The sequence below is a fragment of the Lycorma delicatula genome, chromosome 9, assembly GCF_047948215.1.
Source record: "Lycorma delicatula isolate Av1 chromosome 9, ASM4794821v1, whole genome shotgun sequence".
Lineage (NCBI taxonomy): Eukaryota > Metazoa > Arthropoda > Insecta > Hemiptera > Fulgoridae > Lycorma > Lycorma delicatula.
The window spans coordinates 60,840,384-60,858,370 of record NC_134463.1 but is presented as its reverse complement, the minus strand read 5'-3'; the positions used below and the strand labels follow the sequence as shown (position 1 = coordinate 60,858,370).

Here is a 17,987-nt window from a genome sequence, read left to right as displayed (position 1 = left end):
CTTAACCTACTTTAACATTAAGAAATTTACAAAAACCCATAAACAGATATAATAAATGAACAAATCTGAGCAATATCTAATAAACGTTTTGACAAGATTGAAAATTTGTGTATTCCCGTACAAAATAAATAATCTTATATTTTAGTAACAGCAGTAGGTGTTGTGTTAGTAATATTCAATATTTTGTTGGTTGTGATTAGATGTACTGTTGATTTATTTTCTGTTTCTGGTGCATTACTTTTTGTATAGTAATTACTGTTATCAATAGACTTATTTGTATATAATTTTTCTACCCTGTTTATATTTTTAATTGTTTTTTTATCATTTTCAAGACCATCAATTGTAGTATTATTATTGAATGTTGAAATATTCTTAAATTCTGGAAACAATTTATAAAATTTATCTCGTAATGATTTTAAATCATTTTTAAAATTAATTTTACTTGAATAAAAGTTTTTTAGTAATTTTAAATTTTTCTTTAACTCACTAGTACTAATGTTATCTTTAATAATAAACTTATTTTTTATGTTTTCAAAGATATCTGTTGTATTATTTGTACTGTTACTCATATTTTTATTTTCTAAATTGTTTTTGTTCTGAAAATTGTTATTCGTATCATTTTTATTATCTAATAATTCTCCAACTTCTGGGATGTTATCTGTTGTATTAAGTATGTGTAGAAAAGAATTTCCTAATGATTCTAAATTTCTTACTATTGCATTTTTTGATGAATTAATAAATTTCATAATATCACTTGATTTTAATGGAGATTTAATATTAAATTTTTTTCCTAAATGGAATGCTTTTGTTTTATGTGTTGTCAATAAATCACTTATAAACGATTTTTTTGTTGTTGTTTCAACATTATTTGCAATAATAATTGTTGTATTTTCTTGTGATAAATTGTTTCTTCGATTAAAGGTTTTTGTATTTATTCGATTTGTAATATTTTCTTTAAGATTATTTTTGTTCTGAGATGTTGTTAAATTAATAGTTTTGATTGTATCTGTAGCTTTACTAACTGATGTTATTTGTAATTTAATCGTTTTTAAGGCTGTATTTATAGTACTAATATTTTTATTAATAGTTGTAATTATTATTATTGATTTTGTTGGAGCTGTTGTAAGTACTTTTTGTAATGGTTTAGGTATATTCTCTGTTGTAGATTTATTTGTATATATTACATTTGTGTGGAAAGTGTTAATGATATTATCAGTTCCAGATTGATTTGTGGTTAATGAATTTTCAGATTTTTGTACATTTGTTTTTACTAGTTTTAAATTGGTTTTATTAATTTTAATTATATTTGGAGTTGAAATCTCTTGTATTTTTTTGTTATTTAGATTAATATTATGTGTTTTTGAATAAATTAGTGTATCTTTTGTTGTTATATGTCCTCTGATTTGTTTATTTGTTTGATGATATGACGGGCTATAATTATATTCCATATTTTTTAAATATTCTGGTATTTTTGGATATATAGTTGGTATCATTCTTGTTGTTCGGTTTAAATTACGAGAAGACTGATTATTAAAATTTAAATTCTCAATTGATGTTGTTGGTGTAAAATCTAATGGGTTTGTACCATTAATAGAAGTAATAATCCTATTCGTTGTCAATTTACTTATGCTATTGTGTGTTTCATTTAATGTTTTTTGAATCATTTTGTTACTAATTGAGGGTCCATCTTTTGTTTGATTTAATTTTTCAGGTAATGATTTATCAGTTTTATTTTCTTCTTGTGTAAAGTTATTCGTTTGTTGATAATTTTCATTGTATTCATATGAGTTTGTCATTCCTTCATTATCTTCATAACCATATTTTTGTTCATAGTAATTATTAGAATTTTCATTATAAATGGGATTTTGTGCCGGTTGTTGATATTCGTTGTAATTTTGTTCTGTTTCTTTTTCTGTAGTGCTAGTACTAGTTGAGGTTGTTGTTTTTTCAACATACTTATCATATTTTTTTGGCAGACACACACTATGAATTCCTTCTTCTCTTGGAAGTCCTGATGTCATCATACATTCATTTTCTGGGCAACAATCTGACTCTAATATACACTGAAAAAACAATAAAATTCATTTAATTGTTATTCTGTTACATTTCTGTCAATTTTTTAATGTTATTACATGCATATTTTAGTAACTGTTCATTGTTTATTTTACACTATAAATTACAAAAAAAAATTAATGTAAGTTTAAATTTATTTTATGAAGTTGTAATTAAAAGTATAAAAGATTAAATGTGTATGTATTCATCATATTTTGTTCATTCAAGTGATTTTGATTGTATTTTTATTTTCTATTTTTGTTAGATTAGACAAATGCATCTATTTGTTATGAGATATTTTGATATTTTCAGCAGCTTTAAAAAAACTGGGGTTTCAAATATTTCAATTTGATTAAATTGAACTTTTAGTTAAATAAATTGTAACATTTATAGGCCTTTTTTTTATTTCCAGATTTTAAATAAGAATTGTAGGCTAGATAATTTAAAATAATATATGATTACAGATGTATTAGGAACTAGTTAAGCTGGGAAGAAGAGCAGGATTTTCTTTTTTAGAGTGTATGTTTAGAGTGCTGTAATCAGAATGATTATAGGCAACCTGATATAGAATGCTCCTAAAATACATAGTCATTCTCAATATATAAGGGTCATTCAATAATTAAAGAGATGAGTAGCTGTGAAGGCAAATCAGTTGGTAAGAAGGTTATATTAGTTTTTAAACAGTAAATTGGTAATTCTGAGATGACTCTTGATTAGCTGTTTGATTAAAATTATGTTTGTTTATAATGTTAAAATCTCATTTTATGATGGCAAGTCCTCTTGAAGTTTGTGAATTTAATATCCAGTGATGTGCTTTTTTGCTACTGAAGGTGAAAAACCGGTTAACTCTTTCATGACCAAATAATATGTACAAAATTGTATGAATTGCACAGATTTTTACAGTTTGGAAGAAAAATTTTAAGGCAGTTGAACTTCAATGACTGACGAGTACTGTTCTGGATGGCCAAAACTAGCATAGACTCTCTCATCCAAGAAGACTGACTGATTACAGTTGAGATTATAGATAAAAAATTGCAAATAAGTATTGATACAATAACATTATTACCAACAAGTGCAAGTACTGTAAAACAAGTGCAAGATGGATTTCAAGAGAGGTTATGGTTCACCACAAGGAGACAAAACATCGCATGTGCAGAGAGCTGAAACAGCAGTGTCAGTAAGAAGGTGATGTTTTTGATCAGTATTTTAACTTGTGTTGAGACTTGGGTTACCCATTATGAGCTGGAATCAAATGGAATGGAAGCACATGAATTCACCTGTCAAGAAAGAATTCTGAATCTGACTATCAGCAGGAAAAATCATGATGACAAACTTTTAGATGCAAAAGCCTTGGTTTTTGTAGATTTTCTAGATGATCAGCGAACATTAAACAGCGCATACTACTGCGGCATGCTTATTGACAAAAAGTCAGTAGTATTGAAAAAAACACCTTGGGGTTTTGCACAAAAAGGCATCATTCTAGTTCATAAGCTGATTCAGAGATGGGGCAAGTGTGAATATTGGTGTAGATTATGTTGAGAAGTGAAAAATGTCACACTGATAAACTAACTGTTTTCGCTACACAGCAATTTGTTTCTTTAATTATGGAATGACTTTCATAACAAATATCTCATTTCTGGCTTACTAAGGAAAATTAAGAATGAAGTTATCTTTTGTCATCTTTTTCACTGAGCCAAATACAATGCTACACATTAGCATGCGAAGCTTATCAAAATGCAGATATTCAGCTCCACAATACCTCACTCGTTTCTTCATAGGGATTCTCTAGTGAAAATCATTACTTACAAGACAGCAACTGACTGTTGCCTGTTTTACATCATATGCTTTATGTGCATTATGACTATAATGCAGTAAGAAAGAATTAAGAATTAATGCACTTTTTTGTTGAAAAAAATCATTGACCTTTAATTGTGATCTCTGCTTGCTTGATAGGGGAGTGTCAGAACTTAGTATAATTCTTCATATAATTTAATTGTGGAGATGAGAATAATTATGAGTTTGAAGGTAGAACAGCAACTATGTTATTTCATGAACAACACTGTGAGAAAATTATTTTAGGATTCAAAGTGTAAACATAAAGAAAATTATGGAAATTTAATTACAGTAATCTGTTTAGATGAAATAGAGACATAAGGCATGTATGCAGTAGATAATTTGTCAAGTAAAAGGTGTTGAAAACTGTTAGAAGGAAAGGAAAGGAAATTAGTTATAGAGCTTTTTAGAGAAATGAAATAAGAACAAAATTTTATAACTTTTGAAACTAAAAAGTAGTATCTGAAAAGGCATTTTTAAAAATAATAATTATAACAATATGCATTACACATTACTTAATATTAATAGACATCTTATAAAAATTGTATGATATGATTTTGGAAAAATTAAGTTAAAAAAAATTAATTCTGCAATGAAGGTAGTTTTTCACATTCAATACATTCTTTTTCATTAATTATTTTTTTAAATTTATAACATTATTAAATATCGTTATTATATTCCTATGAAAAATTTTATTTTTTGTTTTTATACAATTTCCATTGATTCAATCTACAGAATTTAAGCGAATAAATAAATTTAATCATTCACAAATTGTTGAATAAAGAATGTCATTGGTGACCTTCAGTTAAGTCTGTGCATTGATAAACTGTATATTTCATCTACATTATTATACACCATTTAGTTTGGGGAAGAAAATATAAATTTAAAATTCATTATAACAGTTTGTTATCCAGATTTTTTTTCTCAAACAATTTTAATTTAATGTATCTTTATAGGTATATAATACGTATATATTAATAACAAACAGTTCAAACAATTTTAATGTCAACCTTACTGAGTAACATAATTTTAAAGGTGTTGTGTAATGAAGAAACTCTGCAAAATTGATGCTGTCATTAGTTTTAAGTTTTAGTTTAATTTAAATGTTCTATACTACATTAATATATTTAGTTTTATAAAGAGCAGATGTTGTATCTCAGTTTGTGAATTTTCTTCAAGGTACTCTACCTGATGGTTTATTTAATATTGCTAGTGATAATCAGTAAAATAACATGATTACAGTACTCTATGTTTAATAGCATACAGTTATGTAATTAGACAATTGTGCGTTGTGATAATTTGATGTACCTTAATTTTCTAGTAGGAATAACCAATGTTTCTTAGCTGGCTTAGAGTATTTAAGTTTATTTTCTTTTGATTTCTATTACTGATTTTTTATTTATGTTATTTTATATAGTTTATATTTAAATAATAATATTAATTTTACTTTCCTGTCTAGATACCATTATAGCTCTAGAAGGAAAAGTATTATAATCAGTCCAATTTGGGTAAATGCTGTTTTCACTGGATCTTGACGTTTTGACACCTAAGAAACCCAAAAAACTGGATGGAAATTTTCAGGATGTCAATGTTTCATGTATGTATGATGTTTTCCTCTAAATCACCTTATATCTCCAGAACTACTGTACCGATTTTGACCAAACTTGGTCAGATTACTTCTATATGTGGGGAATTGATGTCATTAAATTTTCAACTTAAAAGGTCAAGGGGTGAGGCTGTACAGCAAGGTCACTTTCAGTATCTTGAGATTTCGCACAATTAAGGTCATATTTTTCTTAGGCACATTTGTTACAATTAAAACATTACAATATTTGCAAAAACGTTTTTTTGCAAAATCGTGCCTTTACACCAAAAAATGTTCTAAATTACTGGTACATTGTGACGTTATAGGTGAGAGATAAAATTAAATAAATGAATAATATTTGAAGTGTAAAGAAGTAACTCGATCGGATTGAGTCTTGAACTCGATCACCCAGTTAACTGGGTACCTGATGTGTTAAGCCTCGCGGCTACACCAGACTGCCGACTGTACAAACGAAATTTGTTCTATGTAAGTTGTGAAATTCCCCCCTCATTAGTTTAATTAGTGCTGACCATCGCCGCCACACTCGCGCTAATTAAATATGGTATGCGCGCACACTTTCGTTAGAATCATTGAATTAAATAAACGAAAATGATAATTTAAATTAAGTTGAGTGTGTAAACCCACAGAAACAACCCACAGTTGTCAGACGTTTTTTTATTATAGTTATATTATGTTCATTTGAATTACAAGATCTAGTCTCTCATGAATATCACAACATGTAGTATTGTGACTGCCTGCATTTGTCTCAATCTGTTGTTGTAATATATATGCATATTGTATCACAAAGTTCTCCTGGGACTTATAACCTACTCTACTCGTGAAAATGATGAAAAATGTTCATGTTCATACGTCCAAAAAATCCTTCCTTTGTGAGTTAAGGAAAGTGAAAGATTTCACTCAGATTTCAGCTACCTCGGTGAAATGAGATTGTACTGAAATTTTTAGAATGTTAATTAAGGAGTAGAATTAGTGATTTCTTTTGGTTTTTGAGATGAAAAATCGAATAAAATGGGTCCCGGAAACCGTACTTGCAGTAGTTTTTGAGAAATCTAGCATGAAAACCAATAAATTGGGGTAAAAAATCTTTTTTTTTTTATGTTTGATGTGCAACAACTTTGTTAAATGGGTAATAAAAACATAAAATTTTAAACTAAACTTGTAGAAAATTTAATTCTGAAGAAAATGGTGTAAGATAAGTTGAATAAAACAGAAAAGTTAGAAAAATTCTAATTTTATTTAGAAGCAGTACATTACGCCAAAGTGCATTATACGAATCAGTTTATAATAAATATTATAAAATGAGCCTGCCATTTTCAACACATTTCTTGACATTGTTTTGTTGCTTTATTTAATTCTTCAGGACTGTCCATAAGTTGCTCAGCCGCATCCATAATGCGGACAATTAATTCTTCGCGAGAATGTGTTTTTGTTTTGTACACAATATTTTTCTACATCCTCAGACGCAAAACTCTAAAGGTGTGTTAGATCAGATGATCTTGGTGGCCAGGGTTGTGGGCCTCCACGACCGATCGATTTCTAGGGAAATGATTTAAGTGAGTGAAAACGGCACAAGAGAAGTGGGGAGGCGCGCCATCGTGCTGGAAGTATACTTTGCGTTTCAGCGCTAGACGAACATCTTCAAACAGGAGCTGCAAAAAAGTGCAAGTAGGCCTCAGCATTTAAGCGCCCAGGTAAGATGAACGGTGAAATCGTTATCGCAAATCAGCTGATTTCGAAGTCGAGAGTTCTTAGGTTCAAATCCTAATAATAATAAACATACCGCACACTTAAACAAAATCAGCCTCGGGAGTTACGGATATTGCCGACATTTTTACACGGATTTCAGTACTAGATCGTGGATTCCGGTGTTCTTTGGTGGTTGAGTTTCAATTAACCACATATCTCAGGAATGGTCAACCTGCGACTGTACAAGACTACACTTCATTTACATTTATATATCATCCTCTGAAGCAATACCTTACGGTGGGTCTGGAGGCTAAACAGAAAAAGAAAGAACAGGTAATAAGAACGGGCCAAACAGCTGATTGTGAAGAAGGCTGCACCATACATCGTCGCTAAATCAGTGTTGAAAATTGCCTTCCACCGTTTCATGAGGAGTTACTTCTGCCCGTGTATGCTCATTGCGTAAGTTGTTGATGCCATCTCGAGTGAAATTTGCCTCGACGGTAAAAAAAAAAAAAACATACTTGTTGAGTTGTCGATTGTTATATTCCACCCATTGCAGAACTTCAAACGAAGCGGACCGTCTCCTGTGCAAATTTTGAACTAATGATCTAATGGTGTAAATTTTGTTTAAGTGTCCATCTAACCATCGAATGCGATCCGCTTAGAAAGTTGTGTACTGAGGCCTTTCTTTTTCCTGTTTAGCCTCCGGTAACTTCCATTTAGATAATTCTTCAGAGGATGAATGAGGATGATATGTATGAGTGTAAATAAAGTGTAGTCTCTTGTACATTCTCAGTTCGACCATTCCTGAGATGTGTGGTTAATTGAAACCCAACCACCAACAAAGAACACCGGTATCCACGATCTAGTATTCAAATCCGTGTAAAAATAACTGGGTTTACTAGGACTTGTGAACGCTGTAACTCTCGACTTCCAAATCAGCTTGTTTGGGAAGACGCGTTAACCACTAGACCAACCCTGTGGGTTTGTGTACTGAGGCCTGGACTGCGCTGAACTACATAGATTGTAATTTCATCAATAACAGCGTCGTATTGGACAGATCGTTCGTAGCTGGTACGAGTACTAGGTAGTGAACGTGTTTCCCGAAGATTGCGAAAAGTCGCACCAATTGTTTTGGGATCTGGAATCCTGCAATTCGGAAAAGGTATTTCATTTTCTACTGCAGGAACTGTAGCATTATCATTACATACATGGTAAAAAAATACCATATTAGCGTATCCTCTGTTGTAAATACGTACGACATTACTTCAATGGCAAACCAATCACGTTCAAACTAAAATTCACAGAAAATCTTCGCTAACAACAGCAAAGTTCACAATACTCGATATACTTAACGTACCTTAATGAATGATTTAATCACTAAAAGTATTGTACATTGTTAGTCACTGTTACTTTTGTTACTTTTCACCAACTTTGAAATAATCATTTTTCAAATAATTTATTGTATTTCTATCATTAATAAAAAAATTATTATCTAAGTAATTTTTATTTATTTATTTTACAGTTATTGTAGTAATTTCCAGTTTAACTTTTTAAAAGTAATTTTTAACAGTAAATATTTTTTACAAATTTTTCAAATCATCAAAAAAGAATTTAGTTTTTGTTTACATTATTAAATAAGTACCTTTCTGATAAATGTAGTATTGTACTGTTTCTAAATAAAATTCTAATTTTTCTTTGTTTTATTCATCTTATCTTATACCGTTTTGTTCAGAATTAAATTCTCTTCAAGTTTGTTTTAAAAATGTAATGTGTTTATTACTAATTTAACAAAGTTATTGTACATTAAAGGTAAAAACATCCGAAAAATTTCAATACGACCTCATTTCACCCGGATAGCTGAAATTCGAGCAAAATCTTTCACTAGTAGTATTTTAGGACATGTTTATATGAATGCTTTGCATTATCTTCACGATAGTAGGTTATGAAAGTCGCGGGAGAACATTGTGATACACCTGTGTAGGCTATATATATACAAAATTTAATATATCAACCTACCAAGATTTATTAGCTCTATCAAGTGTTAATAAAGCTTATATTTATATTTCCTACCACATTAAACAATATCAAAAGGTGAATTTGGTGGTATAAATATTTGCTGTCAAAACCAACATCAGTAGTTTAAAGATAAACACATTTAGTTTGAAAGGTGAATGCTAAATTTTAAGTTGAAATAATTTTATAAAATAAAACTATTGTTTCTATGTAGTTTTAAGAAACAAAGATTATTTGGTAATATTATCATTGGGCTGGTAAACTCAGGTTTTACCAAAGATGTATAATCAATTTGGATGTTATAGTTACCAAATTTACATTTACAATTTTTCAGTTATTAAAGCTCAAAAATTATTCTATCTAAAGATATTGTTTCTATTTTTGGATGGACTAAGAATGAATTTAATGAAGGTTCAAATTAGGTGATATAGGCAGTTTTCAAAATTCTATGAAGGGCAAATTATGAACGAAGTTTTACTTACAAGTTTTAACTGCATATTTAGTAACCAATATATTTTGTGGATTAAAATAAAAAGTCTACAGTAATTTTTTTGTATCATTGTTGGTTACATATTGTTTAAAAATTAAGAAGTTAACATTCCAGTTGTAGAACACTCATTCCTTTTTCTTGATAGAGCATTTAAAACATTGAGAAAGATTTCAAAGTAAGTTAGTTTAGATCCAAAATGATCCTATCAGTTATTTGTCAGTCGTTTAACAGTTTTAGTGTTGCAGAAAAATATAAAATAGCAGATTGAAATATGTTTAAGGCACTTTGCACTTAAAAAGTATTCCACGTTATTTTAAGTTTAAATTATTTAAAAGGTTGTAGTTGCCTTGAAATCACACTGGAGGATCTTGATAAAAGGTGAAGTCTATTATCAGAACAACTTAAATGTCTGCATTGTGTTATGGAAGGAAATAAAAGTGTCCTGCATACAAATGTTAACTTCCAGTGATTGAATGGAATCATTGGACACTTTCATTGGAAGATTCTTGGTCTAAATCCTGGTTAGGCATGGCATTTTTCATACGCTATAAAATTTATATTCCATTTTCCCCTGAACAAGCCTCAATTAATCATAAAAAAATATCAAATTTACAAAAGTTTGAGTGCATATAATGATGAAAACTTTGGACTTTAATGGATGAAAGAAGCAATTTGTTTTAGTTCAAAATTTAATTTTACATACTTAAAGGAGATAGATTTGAAAATATGAAAGAATATGTGAAGATATTTCTGTTATGTTTTATTTTTTAATTGTTTCTAATGTTTATTTTTTTATTTAACATTATAATATTGATGACAGCATTGAAGAGTTACTAAAACTGTTTTAAATTAAGTTTTTCTAACGTGGCACCGTAGGTAAAATAAAATTATATATATATATATAGCGTTTCATAATGTTCTTCGAAGTTTCGAAAATTCATTAACAAAAAACTATTTCACTCATAACAATAAAAAAAGTACTGTACGAAAGAGTACTTCAAATAGTTTTTTCCATATATACTAGGCAGTTAGTAAACCATTTGCTCGCTAGGCGTCGACAGTAGAGAAAATGGCTGCCACGGGAAGTGAGAAGTCGTTTTGTGTGTTAGAATTTCACTTGTCAAAGTAAGTAATTTCTGTGCAACGTGCGTTTCGGTTGAAATTTCATAAGGAGCCACCAAGTGACAATTCAATTCATGCATGGTATAAACAATTCAGTGAAACCGGTTGCTTGTGCAAGCGAAAATCAGCTGGTCGTCCATCAACTTCAGAAGTCAATGTCGAACGTGTGCGTGCAAGTTTCATTCGCAGCCCGTCAAAATTGACTGCGCCTTCAGGCAGAGAATTAGGAATTCCGAAAACAACAGTGTGGAGAGTTCTCCGTAAACGTTTATTATGCAAACCGTACTATCACCATCTTCAATTAATCCAGCGTCTTTCTGATGGAGATAAAACACGTAGGCTCGATTTTTGTTTACAGTTACAGGAAAAGATGTTGTTAGATGAAGGTTTTGTAAACAAGATAATTTTCAGCGATGAAGCTACTTTCCATATTAGCGGCAAAGTAAACCGCCATAACGTGCGAGTTTGAGGAACTGAAAACCCACACGCTTATGTGGAACACATTTGGGATTCTTCGAAAGTAAACGTTTTCTGTGCGATCTCTGGTGAGGCAGTGTATGGGGCGTTCTTTTTTACGGAAACGACAGCAACCGGCATGATATACCTGGATATGTTACAATTATGGATTTTTTTTTTTTTTTAATCTTAAACACTCCCAACATCCCCGGCCTCCGCCATTAGGCTATGCGCAGGAATGTCAGAGTGACGTGGCAGTCGACTGCCCCCCTGTCTTGCCTTTTCTGTGGCATCCCATCGGGGTCCTCTCAGTTTCATCAAGATGCAGTAGCCCTCCCTTCTGGATGACCACTACATCCCTCCACTGAGAGGCTACCCTTCCCGTCCCTACACTAAACCAAACCAAACCACCGCGTCCCTCCTCTCATACATGAGGGTCCCAAATGCATCATCGGAGCCCCCGACTACAATTATGGCTTATGCCTCAGCTACTCAATGACTTCATTTTCCAGCAAGGATATGTCTCAATTGAATGACTGATCGGTATTTAAAGAGCAACATTCTGTTGTTCATGTACTTGGAGATTTATTTGTCGGTCTCAAAGGTTTTTTTTTTATAAAATAGGACTCAAGGTTTCGTGTACTTGAATATATTATAAGAAACCTATAACCATGACGTTTTTATTCCTCTAAGTTGTTTACATACGCTACATGTTTACAATAATAAAATAATACTCTGTTGCCTGGTATAATTAAAACGACTGTGTAAGGGATCAAATTGCAGATTGGTTGAAAAACTACCCTTTTCCACTCCCTATGGGAATTTCTTAGTAAATTCCCATAATGTCGATCCCTGTCGACATTATCACAACAGTTTTGAGTGTTTTATAGTAGGCCTCCACGGGAGAGATTTCACTCAACAAAAAAAAATCTCAACGCGCCATGGATGCTACAACATGAAATTTTATTTCTATTGTGGTGTGGAAATGTATCCAAACAAATGGTAAAGAATTTAGATTACTGAGCTTAGTGAATACAGAAAAAGAAGCTTTAAAGTAACATGTCATAGATTTTCCTGAAGAATCGTAGATCCTTTGTGAAGAATAGCTAATTATTATTGTGAAGAACAGTCATGGTAATCAGTACGTTTATGAATTCTAAACCGATCGGTTGATAAAACAAATAACATCAAAGCACTTTTCCAGGTTGGCTGATCGGCTGGATTCAATTCGATATACTGACATCAAAGATAAAGAAAACCTCACGTTGGAAGGGTTTTATTATTCCTTTAACCACATAAGGTGTGGTATGTATATTAGATTAGGGAAAATGGAAAAAATTAAAACTTATTTAAACTAAATCTGATAATTTAAATAAACTTAAATAAATAGGCTTATCATATTTTTCTGGGTCCAACTCGGGATATATTTTTGAAATTACTTTAAAATTTTAACAGTTTAGTGAAACATTAAACTATTTATTCAGTTGCATTTTTCATTAGATATGACTTTTTTCAGAAATGGTTTGTTTGTTTTAATTACAACATAAAATTCACAAAACGTTTTGAATTAATTTTAACATTTAGCAGATGTTTAACAGTAGACTGAAGGTTGACCCCTTTCTGCAGACCAATTGTTCCCCATAATTGAAAAAACTCTCAACTAGAGCAGATGTCCAAGGCAAAGACATTGCAAACTCAACCATTTTAGAAATATTGCAACATGAAATAAGTCTTGAAACGCCTTAAAAATTGCATTCCACTTCTCTTCAATAGTATCTGGTACTTTTTCAGAACTTGAACCACAACCTACCCTTTGGTTTTGAATTACCCGGTTCAACAATGTACGTTCATCAAATAGGTCATCAATATTTATGGAATCTTTTATAATTTCATTAACAACTTGTGCACTTTCTTCTAGATCAGACCAGGCAATTTCATTTCGTAGATTTTGTCCACTGAAACTTACTAACTTTATCAAAACTAGTTCTTCACAACTCTTAGTATTGGATACTAGAATTATAAAAATTGTCTACGCTTGAGAAGAATTTTTGTTCCTGAACATCATTATTTTCTTTTAGAGTCCATAGCAATTGTTTGACAAAAGATGTTATTAATTTGTGGGTTTTTCTTTCCTGAAGTTGATAAATTAAGAATGTCTGAAATGCTTCTGTTGATAGAATTAGCTTCCAATTTCTGAACTACATTATTAAATAACTGTAGAGTACCATAGAAAATTTTCAAAAATAGTTCATTTTTCAGATTTTCAAAAAATCAAACAATTTTGTGCATTTGTCACAAGAGAAGTATGATTTTAGACCATAAAAAACAAAATAATTCTTTCTATTGAAGGTAACAAACTAAAAACATTGTGCTGCTATAAAGTAATACATTTTTGTAATCTGTTTCCATAAATTCACAGAACTCTTTAAGTTTAATCTTTCAGTATACATAGTTTTTTTATAGATATATATACATATATGTTATCTATATGTAATAAAACAAAGTTTCCTGATTGACTGTCTGACTCAACATCGCATAGCTCAAACCGGTTAACCTAAGTAGTTGAATATAGGAAATTACATTATTTTTATAACGTAGGTAGTCACTAAGGATAGATTTTTAAAAATTCTTGCCTAGGTAGTGGTGAAAAGAAAAACAAATATTTTAATGAAAATTCTCAAATCTCAGGAAATTGAAAGTATTACAGTCGTAAAAATTGGTATTTAGACTATTAGTTAGTTAATTATTGTATTAGTTTTTAAAAATAATAATTATTATTATATAACCTAATAGTGTTATAAATTTGTGAAGAATAAAAAAAATAATGGTTCAAAATATAATTAAAAATATCTAATTATAAGAGAATGATTATTGTTTTTTTTTTAGGGGGTATCATAATTCGTTTATTTATAATCGGTTCCAAGAATGAACCATAGGTAAATAGAATTAAAATAATCGCTTGTCAAGGGGGTTTCCAGTGAATCCCCTCAATGAAACATACATACATATAACAATAGTTCCAATCTTATATATACGAGTACATACTCGTATATATAAGATTGGATAAGCCTACATGCTTGTAGGCATATATGTTAACAATCGTTGTCGGTTTAGGTTTTGATTTTATCCTTATTACAATGATTCTATCGCTATGCGTTTTGAAATACTCTACTCTCTTCCCTATCTTCTTGTTCATTATGAAACCTACCCCTGCCTGCCCATTATTTGAAGCTAAGTTAATTATTCTAAAATCACCTGACCAAAAGTCATCTTCCTCTTCCCACCGAACTTCACTAATTCCTACTACATCCACATTTATCCTATCCATTTTCCATTTCGCTTTTTAAATTTTCTAGCCTACCAACCTTTTTTAAACTTCTAACATTCCACGCTCTGACTCGTAGAATGTTATTTTTTAATTTTCTGGTGACCCCTTCCTTAGTAGTCCCCACCCGGAGATCCGAACGGGGGGACTATTTTACCTCCGGAATATTTTACCAAGGAAGGCGCCTCCATTATTGGTATGTGAAAATGCAGAGAGCCACATTTTCTTGGAAAAAAAACAGCTGTAGTTTTCCATTGCTTTCAGCTGCGCAGTACTCAGAGGACTGAGTGATGTTGATATGGCCATTTAAGTCATTGTGACTCATGCCCCTAACAACTACTGAAAGAGCTGCTGCCCTCTTTCAGGAATCATTCCTTAGTCTGGCTCTCAACAGATACCTCTCCGATATGATTGCACCTTCGGTCCAGCTACTCTGTATCCCTGAGCACTCAAGCCCCCTCACCAACGGCAAGGTCTCATGATTCATAGAGGAGGACACTTTATATATATATATATATATAAATATATATATAGAGAGAGAGAAAACTATAAAGCAACTTATACTGACTGATTCATTAACACCCAGCAAAAATCGCTGAAGATAAATTGATGAAAGTTTATATACATGTTCTTCTTATGGTGTACGTGCCACAAATTTGAATTCCTTTGAATTCATGAGTATGAAGGGTTAAAATGGAGTAACAATAAAATTTACTATTTTTTTTAATTGCTTGGTAATAAATGAAGATATCAACTTGATTTTTGGTGTGTGTAATCTTAATGTGTATATCTAAGAAGTAATGAATTTTGAATTTTTTTTTTGAAACCTGGCTTTTTTTTCTATAATTTCTCTGTAACAAATGAAGATGTGTGATTTTTGGCATGTGCGATTTTTATGTAAATATCTAAAAACTAATCTCTTGATTGGGACTTCCAAATACTCTTCTGATAAATATCTAACAACCATTTTTGGGTCTTTTAGAGTTTTGAATTTTTATGGGGTGCGACAGTGTATGACGCATCAGCTCAACTAACAAAGCCACTGTTACTGTTTGTGCGATGTAACTGGCTGCATTTGGCTCCTGTTACTTTACTAAAAAAACATAAAATAAAAGTAATTAAAAATGTAAAAAAAAAGAAATGAAGTACAGCACCTCCTAATGGTGTTTGTCAGGTAACACTAAGAACCACGCAAAATACATTTTCACCTGTATGAAGTATGGGTAACCAGTTATAATTAATATTTTTAAGGTAGAGGCCAACAATTCTAAAACCCACATTCTTAGATCACTCAAGTTTCAGGACCTGTACTGACCAAAACAGAACTAAAGAAATTTAAACAGAACAGAAAGAAATTTCTATACTGAAGAAATTACAGTATACTAATATTTTTTATAAATTAAATAGGCTTTAATTTTTATTTATCATTATTATTCTCACAATCATGAATTTAATAAAAACAGCAGTCCTTGGGGCCCTGATGTGTTCATTAAACTCTAGTTCGACAGAAAGGGTGAACAAAGGAAGCCATGAACTGGCTATGATAGTTACATATAACAGCTACAACCGTTACATAACAAATAACCATATAGCGTGGAAGAAGCTGTAATGGGGATCCTATATGTATATATATATATATATATAAAAAACAACATGCAAGTGATTTAATCAATGCCCAGCAAAAACTACTGTTTTTATTAAGATATGGATTTAATGAAACTCTAAAAAATAACATTAAATAATTTTTATTTATAAATAAATAAGTTTGCTATCAAAAAATTTTGCATCATGACTTCATGATGGGAGAATGCTAATATATGTTTGTTTAGTATATGTTTGTTTTATATATATATATGTTTTATCATATTCAATTTGGTTTTTCAGATTTTGTTTTTTGTATTTATTCAGTAAATAAAATAACTAGTCTCACATGCACAACTGTAGTGAGTTGTTTGATGTTTATTTTTTGAAAATCTGTGCAGCATTTCTGGTAGTAAACACAGATGTAACAAGTGTTTTAACAGTGTGACAATGTTTTACATTTTTATGTCATATTTGAAGTATAACTTTCTTAAGGTAAGAAACTGTACATAACTAAAAAATTAATATATGTAAGAAAGTACTACTTATGTTTAACTAATTTATATAAGATCTTGTTAAGCTAAATTTGCACTCTCCTAGAGCACTAGGTTTACAAATGACCCATAGATCACTTAAAGTTATAAAAAAAAAGTAGTAGTAGTAGTAGTGGTCGAAGTGATAATGACAGTGGCAGTTGTAAAAGTAGAGAGAGTGTTTTGGTAGGTCAGGGAAAATCATGACCTACCAAAACACTAAGAAAAACTAAATGTATTTTAATTTAATAATCTATATTCTAGATCAAGGTGGGTTGCCTACAATCATTATGGATGGATATACAACTTAAAGTATAAGAACATACACCAAAAAGGTAATATTCTAGTATTTGTAAAAAGGTAACATGTATAAATGAATAAGTAAAATGCTATAAAATATATGAATAACATTTTTTCACTTACGCTTTCGTGTGGTTGGCCACATTTTCTTGGATCTTGCTGTACCACATCAACATGTAATTGTATAAATTCCCTAGCATATGGTCCTATCATTTCACCTAAATGTCTCATTGAATCTGGACAACATGCTTGACAAAATGATATTAAACCATAATAAATCCATAGTATGATAAATATGTAAACACAGTTCATATTACAAAAATACTAAAGAAGAATTATTATATTGTATTTTACTGAAGTAATAGTTCTATAATCTTTGCTTATTATGCAATGCCGACACGTTATCTGATTTTAGTTATGTATATTATTGAAATTTTATTTTTATTTATAGTTTTAATAGGATTATTTACTGGATCATTTGATGATCATTCATTAAGAACACATATAATATATATCTATAAAAAAATAACAAATATTTATAAAATATAAGTTGAAAACAGTATAATCTTATTTGAAAAAGGGGAAGAAATCAGCCCTTCAGTCAAATGAACTGTAGATAAATATTAAAATTTTTTTTGAAAAACACTGATGTGTTTTCTTTATACTAGGCATATTAAATCTAAATATGTGATATTTTTTTTATTTGATTTAAATTTATTGCTATAACTAAAGATACACCAACAAATTTAAATCTTCCCTCTTTCATTTCTGATTTATAGAAAAAAAGCCTTGAATATATTACAGGACAGGTTACAAACTTCTAAAGCTCTGATAAAAATATACCTGAAAAATGATGAGCTTAAATTTATTAAAAATTATATATGAATGGCAGTTGATACTTCAGAAAAAATAAATCACCTATTTCCATTTTTTCAGAATTTTGAGTTAAAAGTCTACTTATCTTGGAATAGTTTATAAATACATATT

General features: G+C 30.3%; 1 protein-coding gene across 1 annotated transcript; it reads right to left on the bottom strand.

Moving 5' to 3' along the window:
- Positions 1-17,350, bottom strand: LOC142330325 (uncharacterized). The gene is made up of 2 exons (XM_075375546.1): positions 17,124-17,350; positions 1-2,063 (listed from the first exon to the last, which is right to left on the bottom strand). Exons 1-2 carry the CDS (start codon positions 17,310-17,312, stop codon positions 135-137), a joined length of 2,118 nt encoding a protein of 705 aa, XP_075231661.1. The 5' UTR covers positions 17,313-17,350; the 3' UTR covers positions 1-134.
- Positions 17,351-17,987: the final 637 nt, after the last annotated feature.

Coding starts and splice junctions, on each gene's coding strand:
- LOC142330325 (XM_075375546.1), bottom strand. CDS start 17,312: ATGAACTGTGTTTACATATTTATCATACTATGGATTTATTATGGTTTA. Junction 2,064..17,123: donor GTGGCCAACCACACGAAAGC/GTAAGTGAAAAA, acceptor TTGTTTTTTCAG/TGTATATTAGAGTCAGATTG.